Source organism: Pyxicephalus adspersus, chromosome 2 (assembly GCF_032062135.1).
Source record: "Pyxicephalus adspersus chromosome 2, UCB_Pads_2.0, whole genome shotgun sequence".
Classification (NCBI taxonomy): domain Eukaryota; kingdom Metazoa; phylum Chordata; class Amphibia; order Anura; family Pyxicephalidae; genus Pyxicephalus; species Pyxicephalus adspersus.
Window position 1 is genome coordinate 26,827,913 of NC_092859.1, and position 11,068 is coordinate 26,838,980.

Genomic DNA, 11,068 nt, shown 5'->3' on the forward strand with positions numbered 1-11,068 from the left:
ACAGCCAGCTATCCACATCATTTAAAAGAAAATGGGACTTCCCAGACCAGGCCATCTTTTTCCACTGCTCCCTTAGTCATTTCTAATGCTTGCCCATTGTATGCCCTTTTGACCGTGGAACGGGGTCACTGGTCCCATACACAGCACATTGAAATCAGCTGTGTGTTCCGAAACATTTTCTATCAGGCCAGCATTACATTTTCCAGTTTTCTGCTACAGTAGCTCCTATGTGGTATTGGACCAGATGGGATAGACTTTGTTCTCAATGCACTTCAATGAACCTTAGTTCATGACCCAGTTTCACTATTAACCAATAGTCCTTACTTGGACCACATTTAGTGGGTATTAGCCCCCGCATAGCAGGGACACCCCACAAGTTTGGAGTTTGGTGGATGTTCTTACCAGTTGTGTGGCATCATAATTTAGCTCTTTTGAAATAAAAGTTGCTCAAAGCTATACACGTTCCTATTTTTCCTGTTTACAGCACATTTCTATTACATCAGTGGACTGGATGTTTGCATCATTTTAAAAACGATTTTGAGCTCTGGTCTTACCTGCACAGTCAATCTCCACAGACCACAGTTTAAGTCTTCTTTACTTTAGCCATAACCATGTAAAATACCCAATTGCCACGAAGCAGTTAAAGGAAACAAACTAATCTTTATTTTGTAAGTGCCTGGCTGCAAGGGTCAGATAAGAGTGACACCAGACTTAATCCTTTTCATATTGTGCAGTTTGACAGTTGAAATCTACAAAATCGTGACTCCTTTCCAGACTGTAAGAAAAAAAATCAGAAACAGTCACAGTCTGGGCATATTTTATCAGAACCAGAGAGGAAGAACCGGTTCTCTTTAGATAAAATAAACAAAAGATACCAGTATATTTTTATCTTTCCAGGAAATGATGTATGGAAGGTGAAGAACTCATGCTGGGTTAGTGAATTGGTATGATTCATCATACATAGAAATATTGCAGAAAGCCACGATTCAGTCCCATGAATGTATTTCTATGAAATTAAAATATCATTAACAGTAACATTTTCTTCATGCGTTTACTTGAAACTTTCCTTCTTCTCGATGGGGAAGTTACTAAATAAACGTTTTTATATGTAAAGCTAAAACTTTGGATAGCATGGGCATTGGTTAGCCCCGGTTTTTCCTTAATAAATTCTCCTAAAGAAGAGGTTTGCCCTCTCTTCCTGTCCCGCAGACTCATCAGGAAGGTAATGGAGTTATTTATAAAGTAAGGAAACATCCCCTTTAATGGTGGCTTATACGCAATAGCCGGTTATCTAACAACATTGCAAAAATCCCCTAACGTTCAACTTTGGTGTGTGTAATGTATAATTGTATAGTGTAACACCCCCAGGATCAAACAGAGAGCAAGTAAATCAAAAGAAAGTTGGGATATTTCATTATTTCACTTGATTGCTTGTGATCTATTGTACAATGGATAGTCCATTTGAAGTGCATGGGCAAAGGGAACCTAATATTTGTTCCTAAAACCAGATTTTCATTGCCAAGCATTCTTACACTTCACACCCCTTGACTTGTGCCACCACAATTTCTGATGAAGAGCCACTAATAAACCCTTAAAAAGCATTGGTTCTATGTTCAACCTTCTATCTTATTTAGTTTTTGGAATAAAATCTGCACTGGATTTATGGTTTGGTGCTTATTGCAAAATCAGTTTTATTCATAACATAACATGTTCTTAATTCAGGCTGTCTACCCAAATATTAAATACAATCACTTAAATCTAATTATGAGGCTTTAACCTCTCATTTTTCTATCCACTTTTTCTGGCTTTACATATACTACAAGATGCTTGCAGGACCCCCAGTCTACCTCCTTTAGTTTTGGATCAAAACTTTACTCCTATTCAACACTTCTCAAAAATCTGGCTACTTTTTTAGTGAGCTTCTTATAATGTAGCACAGGAGGCCTCAAACACACTCCCTGAACGATAAACTTGTAGAATTATATCATCGAATATTTTTATCACTGGTTCTCTTTAAAATATTTTTCCAGCTGGCAGAAACTGTGCAAAAATAGTGCTATAGAAAGTTTCAAATTCCAGCATTAGTGTTCTCTCCTATCAGAGGACTGCCAGGCGTGAGTCATGATTGATTGGCGTTAATTGCGGCTTTCGTTAATCTCTGGACCCTTCGCTTGTGAATGACACACTCTCAGGTCGAACTTCACGTGATTGGGATCTCGATTGAAGGCCTGCAGATATTCGGCCATCACGTGAGGATTAACCCCTACACCTTTGCAGCTGTGGATGACTAAATATAGAGATTTGTATAATCTTCTAACTCTAGTTTTACAGCATGGTGAAATATTGGCCAGTCCATATGCATATTCCCCAAAAATCCTCTGTCTGCTTTAAAAGTGTTTCTCTAGCACTCGTTTATTACTTTTAGATAGAGTGTGAAAGAAAGGGTTAAAACTTTTGCAAGTTTTGCCCCTTGTGTTACAGCTGGGGAGATTTGTTCACTCCTCTATTTATAATGGTGATTATTGTTACTGGGACAGAAAGAGAGCAGAAATCCAACATTTTATAATGATCACACTGAACAAAAGGTGAAAGGAAATCCTTTTGGGGGCCTGGGCCTGATTTATTAAAGCTCTCCAAGGCTGGAGAGAATACACTTTCATTAGTGAAGCTGGGTGATCCAGCAAAACTGGAATGGATTCCTTCAAAATCATTTGCTATTTGCTAGCAAATGTTTTGAATCCTGGACCAGATTCATTCCAGGTTTGCTGGATCACCCAGCTTCACTGATGAAAGTGTATTCTCTCCAGCCTTGGAGAGCTTTAATAAATCAGGCCCATTGTCTAGCTTGCTCTTCCAAGCCTGACAGCTTGGGGAGTATAGAAGGCGTTTAAACTATAAACCTCTTTTGAGCATCTGATAATTTTAGGTTGATCTAAACCCCCACAAATGCAATATTTTGAAGCTTGCCAGTTCTTAGATGAAGAGGTTGCAATAAAGTGTCTTTTTAGGACCCCCTTCTCCCAATGTAGTGGAGATGAGAACAAAAATATCAAATTATTTAGAAAAAAAGTTTTATTATCACTCAGCTTTTTTTTGCCCATCAAAGCCTTTGGTTGATGCTACCACCAAGTTGACCCAACCATGGTGGATGCCAATTTGTACACGTCAGAGCATAGATATGGCTTAGTTCACACTTTTCATGAGTAAATAAAATACATTATTTTGTTTTTAAATAAACATTTCATCTCCTAGTTTTAAACACCAGCATCACCATAATAATAAGGTTGCCATGTTTTGGGAAAATAGAAACTATTTTATAACTTTTTAATAAAATACGAAGCAAGTGCCATTTTTATTCACCAGGCCGGTAAAATATTAATTAGATGGCAACCTTACACTCAAATCTCTGCTAAATCTTTTCACTCACAGCCATAGTTATGTGAAATCACTCCAATTTACCAACCCTCTAGGTGCAACTTCCCTAGAAAAAGAGAGCTTGATTTAGAGATGTGTAAACATTAAAACCTCTTTTCAGTTTTACATTCAAGAAGCTTATATCACAAATGGCCATAAGTGTTAGTGGTCATCCAAGGCAGAATAAGGCATAAGTGAGCACCCAGCAACAGACGGCTCCCTTCCTGCAGGAACAGAACTGAAACGTCAGCCAAAAAGCTAATAGCTGGCTTAGGGTAGGTTACAATGGTATATTTTTGGTGGTCACAGGAAATGGTGGCATCTTATTACAAAAAAAGTTTGGATTTTTTTTTTTTCTTCTGCAACACGGTCCCAGACCATTTGCCCTGCTTGCAAAGCTTTTGTGTAAATATGACTTGACATCAGTTCTTGCAGGAAGGTAGAATTAGAGTTCTGAAGTCCTGTGTGCAGGATGCTTGCTATACTTTCTGTTGTGGGGTCTCTTTTGCAGGAGGACCTTGAAACCAGGTGCCCGCATAGAACACCTGGTAGCGATCCTTCCACATGATGAAACATGCGGCTAGGCAGACCAGGGCTAACAGAAGGTTCAGGGTAATCTGCAGAAGAACAAAGAGCTTGATGGTGGTGGTGACCACATCGCAGTTGGCCACAGTCTGGTAAAGGAAAGTGCGGCTCAGCGGGTCGGAAGGGTCCAGGGTGCACTGGCAGGACTCATCCACCATCTTGCAGGAGTATTTTGTGATTTGAGTGTAATGGTGAGCTGCGAAAGCAACAGCTAAGATGCAGATGACAATGCCAATGGCGCTCAGCAGGAAATACAGGAGCTGGAAAAAAAAAACAACAACAATTGTCTAATAAAAAAAAAATTGAACATTTGTTCAGCTTTTGCTGATGCTAACTAATAAAGTTTCTAATTGTATGGACTCAGGACTATGAACCTGGAGCAGAAGCAAGTCCACCATAGAGGAGAAGCAAGTCCTCTCTTTGGAGGTTGATGAGTTTGCTGGACCATTTTATAGCCCTTTATCCAGAACTGGAGCAAGATAATAATAAATGTCTTGTATGACCCATCCCACCTCTCCTGTAGAAACATTTAGCAAGATTGGCAAACACCATTCAGCTCCATTAAAAGCTCTTTTGGACTCTTTATTTACCACCTAATGATTTTAGTTTCAGCCAAGAGATTTAGGTAGACTTAAATGTCCATACCATAAAATATTTTTTTTACAGATTAGACCTTAGATTTTACATAAACATTGAATGTAATGGAATTAGGCTTTAATCAAAGCTTTGGTAACTGACTGGCACCACGTGTGGCACAGAATGCACAATACAATAGACTATTCTTTCTGTTCCTATATTCTGTACTTTGTAGGGGATCATAAAGTTGTATTATCCCTAAATGGTGAAGTGAATTCCACGCTCTGTAAAAAAAAAAAACTCCCCCTACATTTTAAGCACTGCAAAATTCCAATGATTTTATAATGTTGTAGGACATTAAACATGTAAAACAAATCACATTTTAGCCTGAAAATTACTTCTTGGATAGGATTTTATTACAAAGGTGACATTTTTTGGTCAACTGGTTTACTTACAAATCATTTCTTTTCAATGCCCCATAAGGGATATCTTTATACCTTTTAGTTAGATTGCCAGATTAAAGATTTAATTAACGACATAATCAAGGAACACCATCAAAATGTATTTAATTGACAGGAGTTTTTTTTTTAAGAAACCTGTCACAAGTGAAATAATTGCTCATTCCCTGGATTGTCATCCTGATCCTATAACATCTTTACAAGGGTGGCAGTGACCTAAATATTTAAATTCCCTCTGCCAGAGGAAGCATATTACTTACAAAAAATAAAGAGATCCTTAGGACCTCTTGGTAGTTCACTTCCAATCCTATGTGACCTTACTCTCAATAGGTCAATGGGCACAAAGCATTTTGGGGTCATCATGTCTCCACTTTGTTAAAAAGACTCTAAACGCAAGGGGACCTCCTTGTTCTTTTTGAGAACTAGTTATGAAGCATGAAAAAGTATTTGTAAGGATTTTATTTTGTTTATATTTTATAATTGTGGAAGATATTAAGGAGATTAAAAAGAAAACTGGTTTAATTTAATTGTTGTTAACTGAAACAAAAGGGAGAACTAGAAATATTAGGCTTAGGGGACAAACCCAGCCAATGAGCCCTTTCAAGATCGGGAAAGAATTCTGTGGGCTAAATAATGAATATAGTGACAGGTGGGTGTTTCTAAATCAGACATCAATCGGTTTATTCAGAATGATTGATGTCTGGTGAAATATCTCCACTTTGGGCCACCAGTCATACATTTATTCTTAGTACTGGTATGGGGGAAATGCCTCCTTGTACCCATGCCCTGTTTTCCCCTAAATGCGAGTATCTGAGGATGATTCATACACAAATTTACACAAAAAGCTTTGGATAAGATACTAGTGAAAGGATTTGATCCTCACTATTAAAGAAAAATCAATATACTCAACCAAACTAGAAATGGAAGAACAAAAAAATATTACTTCAACAAAAAATAGGTTTTATATTATTGTTCTGTTTGGGAAGGGCACACAGGTGCCTTCTGGATACAGAGAACAAAAATAACTTAATAATTAAACTTGGATAGAAATAAAGGAATGAGAGAACATCAGTGTATACAGTATTCAGGCAATATTTAGACTGTGGTGAGGTTATTTTATACTTGTATTTATAGAGCGCCAACATTAAACATAGCGCTTTACCAAATCTATTAACATATCACTAGCTGTCTCTTAAGGAGCTGACATTCTACTGTCCCCACCATGGTCATATGTCATAACCACATTCTAAGGACAATTTCGAGGAAAAGCCAATTAACCTAACTGCATGTTTTTGGAATGTGGGAGAAAACCAGAGTACCCAGAGGAAACCCATTCAAACACGGAGAGAACATATAAACTGCTGGTGCTAAGCTTTGAGAAAAGTGCTGCAGTGAGGTTGCTGCTTCCTCACACCCCTAAATCAAGTCATCATATGAGATGTTACATGTGATATTGATAGTTTTGTACCATTGGCTGCTGCCTACAGCAGTGCTAGCCATTGGGTACTGCTACTTCATGGCACCAACTTTTACAGCAGGAAAGTAAATATTTGCTCAAAGACCCATGCTACATTGGCAATTTTGTAGATGCTATAAGACCGCTCTGTCTAGGGTTTATGTTCTAGAGTTCAGTCTCTTCTACTGCTGCTTCCAAACTGGGAAATAGGAAAGGGTTACTTGGGGCCAACCAAGTATTATGCATTGGTTTGTGTTGACAAATATGATGCTGACCAGAGGGAAAAGCAGAAAGATGACCTCATCAGCCTGTTGCTGATCCTTCAGTTTCTAACCGGAGTCCGAGGAAAGGAAGGTGACCAAGCTGTGTTGCTTAACTGCATTAGAGAAAAGTCAGGTCACAAGACTGGTGGTGCTGTATGGCAGGGCTTTGTATATCTCAGTACTGGATAGATAAAAACACAAAACCTTAGCTAGTGGAAAAATCTTCCATGTTTTAATGGTGTATGGAGCTGTTTGCTTAGAGTTCAGCTTTTATTTACTCAATCAGCAAACCGATAACATGCATGAACCATATCAAGCCATTCTGCTTTTGAATTATTATTGTTATTATTATTCATATTATTACAGGCTGAAACATTCTGACTTTTCTTACCTTCAAAGCAAACTGCCCAGATGTCTTCTCATATGGCTGATAGGGGAGGCAGAGCAATATCAAGCCTAGAATGGCTACCACAGTCACCTAAGAGAAAAGAATCAGCTTAAATGGTCACTCATTTCTTTCTAATATGCCATAAAAATAGGAAGAAAGCAACCATTACCCATATTCTGCCCACACAAGTTATGATCTGATTGTGCCATGTCTGTGCCACCTCCTTTATAATAACTAACAAATATGCAGTGTGTAGGCCATACCTGGTTATATATAAATGAAATATATTGTCAAATCATGCGGTATGATATTAGTGGTTAGAATTACCTTCTCTTCTATCCATCTGCTACATGAAAGGTTATGTAGGGGGGTACAGGATGAGTAGATAAGCCCTTACACTAACCCTATGATACATTTTTTTGTGTCTTATATATAATGTTTGTGGCAGGGGCTTTTTTTAATTCTTCTCCTTCTGTTCTTATAATTTCCCAAAGTTTTTAATACTAAAATGTACCGGTAAATCTGCTATTTAACATTAACCAAACCGACGTATAATCATGCTGTGAATTTTCCACCTATTTAACAGGTGCCCTTTAAGGCAAACCTCAAGAGCATGTTTACAGTTCACACGCCCGAATCCTGGATATTCCTGGTTAAAGTACAACCTCATCCTATGTACAAAGAACACAAATTTTTCCAATGATAATCCGTGAACCGAGGTGACCTCTCTCGTGCTGCCTGTCTGCTGACTCCCTTGTGACAAAATCAGAAATTCGACAACACAATCTCAACATCAACAACAAATATGACTAAAAGGAAAAAAAAAGTTAGGAAGGCAAATCATGTTGTTTATTCCAACTGCCTTCGGATATATGCAGTTACTTGAAAACATAAACATGACAGAAAAAATTAAGTGGAATGCTCCAAGCCCAACCCCGGGCCATAAAACCCCTCCTATTCATGGGCGGAATATTGGGACTGATACAAACTGCCCCCTCCCTAATTCTGGCCATACACATGGCAATCTAACCATTCTATATTCTCTATTTGATTCCATAATTAAAATAAAGGATCTTCTACTTCTGATGGACCACTTTGCATACAATTCAGATCACAAACCTAGCTATTTCTATTACATTGCTTGATTGGGTTTCTGTTTTGAAATAATTGCTATTTGACTGCAATTCAAAATTAAACTGAATTTATATCAGCTGAGTTTAAAGGTCGATCATATTCATCAATATGTTGTTGTCAGATATCAGTAGGTGGTACTAGGACCACCTATGGAAGTAAATTTGAGCCTAAAGCGTACCTAAACTCAGAAATGTAACTTTACATAAAGGGTAGACAACTCTTTTATGTAAGGTAAAAATTCTATTGTTTTTTTTTTAAAAAAAAGGGTGCAGCACCCCCCCTAAATTCTTGATTGCTAGGCCAGGCATGGGCAAAGGCCAGGCTGCGGGCCGTATACGGCCCAATAAAGTTGTTTCTCCAGCCCTTTGGGTGGTCCGCGGCTCTGGCTGGTGCCACCCCAAGCAGGGTCAGGAGACGGACCCCACTGGGGGGGCACCGGCCAGGGCCGCAGAACATGTCCTGTTTGTATCCCAACTCATGGAGGTAGGCGGGCTATGTCACTGCGCACAACCCGCCCACTCTCCCATCGCAGGCTCAGATCTGCAATGGCAGAGTGTGCTGGGTTAAGCCATTCAGTGGCGTCATGATGGCAAAACCCCGTCCACTCTCCCATCAGCCGGGCCCCTCTGTCAAATTTTATATCAGATTGTGGCCCCTGACTGAAAAAGTTTGCCCACCTCTGTCCACTACTAGTTTGCCTACTACCCACATCAGGCATCCCGGGAGGCACTTGGGTGTTTCTTCTGCGCATGTCCGAGCATCTCAAGCATGAACAGAAGTTGCCTTTTCGCGCAAAGGGAAAAATTTGCCGATCGCACGCATGCTCACCCAATCTTGTGCGTGGGTCAGCTAACGTAGGATGAAGAACCCAGATAAAGAGGAGAAGATGGCCGCGCCTGGAGCGCCGGCTCTGGGACAGATACTGGGATGACACGGGACCCGATGTAAGACACCCCTGGATGAATCGGACTGCCCTGCGGGATTAAAGGTAGTGTATTTTTTTTTTTTGGTACTTTTCAGTTTAGTTCCTCTTTAAGGTCAGGTTTAGACCTGTGGGAGGAACAAACAATCCCAGCACGGCTTCCGGTGGCTGGCACCTTGGCAGATGCTTGGCTGACAATACTGCAGTGCCTATGTTGTAGCTTTCTTTGCCCCAACCAGTCTAGGTATACTGCAGTAATTGTGATTCGATGTATAATTGTATAATATTAATTATTGTATTCATAGCTCTCATTTCTGATTCGGACATGTATCATGTAAACGCGTTGAATTCTATGTTTATGAGACAATGTTGTATTGTGACTCTTTTAGGCTATTTATAGATATGGTTTAACTATACTATGGTATTATATTAGGAATTTTCAATATAATTTTTATTGTAAAGAAATAAAAGTTATGTTTTTTATGTTATTTAGTTCCTAAAAAGTCCTTTTACGTATGCTTTGGTTCCTTTGTAATAAAAATTATTAATGGGAATGTGGCACATTTATTGTATGGTGAAAGTAGTTATGAAATTGGCCTTAAAATATATAGCTATGGATTCATTAAAGAAAAGATTGGGAAATTCAAGTGAGTTTGTATTATTGCAGAAGGGACATCGCCTGCCCCTTTTTTACATTTTGTTCCACTTTAAGTGTGTCCCTAAATGTCCTAGGTGAAACACAAAACACAACAAATAAACTAATATTAGACTTTTTAGCACTCTAAATATACTTGTCTCCAACTGTTATTTGCCGGAACATCAAAGCCATTGCTAGCAGGTCTTGTGACAATCACACGGCTTTGAATCTGTTTCTTTCGCTGTTCATTATGTTGTTGACATGAGGACTTGACAAAAGCTTAATCTATGAGAAGCGCCATCTCCCGCACATGTCCTGAAAACGGCTCGTAAAAGCGATAAATGTGACTTGGAGCGAGAAAGACATTTTCCCGTCAATAAAGAATGATTTCACTTAAGACACCCTGTCACCTCAGACGCATTTTCTGCCCATCACACTCTCACTGCGCGCCCTGCACCTTTTCTGCTGTACTTAACAGGGATCTGAGGGCTAAAACATAAGTGCAATTCTGTAAAATAACTGTAAATCATTACAAAAGCCACATTTTGTGTTAATAAAGAGCCCTTCTGATATTAATGAGCTTGTTATGGCGGCTGAGTGGTTCATGGAACTGTGCCGGATGAAAATAGACTTTTGGTGCCTCATTTTCACCATGTTTAGTCATGTGATCTGTGGTTATTGTGCGCGGCCAAAGCCAGCATTTAGGGGGCCGAGAGGGTACATTGTAGGTAAGTCATGACACCTACTTGCTGTAGATATTACAATACTTTGGATTCATGGACCATGACTAATGTGGTTTTAACAAACTTCTGCAGGTTTTTAGATAAAGCTTGCTAAAAACTTGTTTAAAGCTAAATTTTCCAATATTCTAATGATCTCGTGTACTATGACTCCAGTCTCTGGCCATTGTACTATGATCCCAGTGTAACCATCTTGTGTATTGTGATCCTAGTTTCTGACCACCTCTTGTACTATGACTCGATCTATCATGATCCCTTGTTCTATGATCCCGGTCTCTGACCATCTCCCATAACATGACCCCAGTCTCTGACCATTTCCTATATATACCAGTCTCTGGCCATCTCTTATACTATGACCTATTCTTTGACCATCTCTTGTACTACATCTTCAGACTCTGACTATCTCTTGTGTTATGTCACCAGTCTCTGACCATCTCCTGTACTCAGTCCCCAGTCTTTGGCTATCTTTTTCACTACATCCTCAGTCTATGGTCA

At 39.2% G+C, this 11,068-nt stretch overlaps 1 protein-coding gene across 1 annotated transcript in view; it reads right to left on the reverse strand.

Annotated features, from left to right (window-relative positions):
• Positions 1–3,054: 3,054 nt before the first annotated feature.
• SSPN (sarcospan) overlaps positions 3,055–11,068 on the reverse strand; it is a 19,001-nt gene continuing 10,987 nt past the window's right edge. Inside the window, exons 2-3 of the mRNA XM_072400136.1 lie at positions 7,144–7,230; positions 3,055–4,259 (exon numbers count right to left, since the gene is read on the reverse strand). Coding sequence (XP_072256237.1) covers positions 3,894–4,259; positions 7,144–7,230 — 453 coding nt within the window. The 3' untranslated portion in view covers positions 3,055–3,893. The remainder of the gene's footprint in view (positions 4,260–7,143; positions 7,231–11,068) is intronic.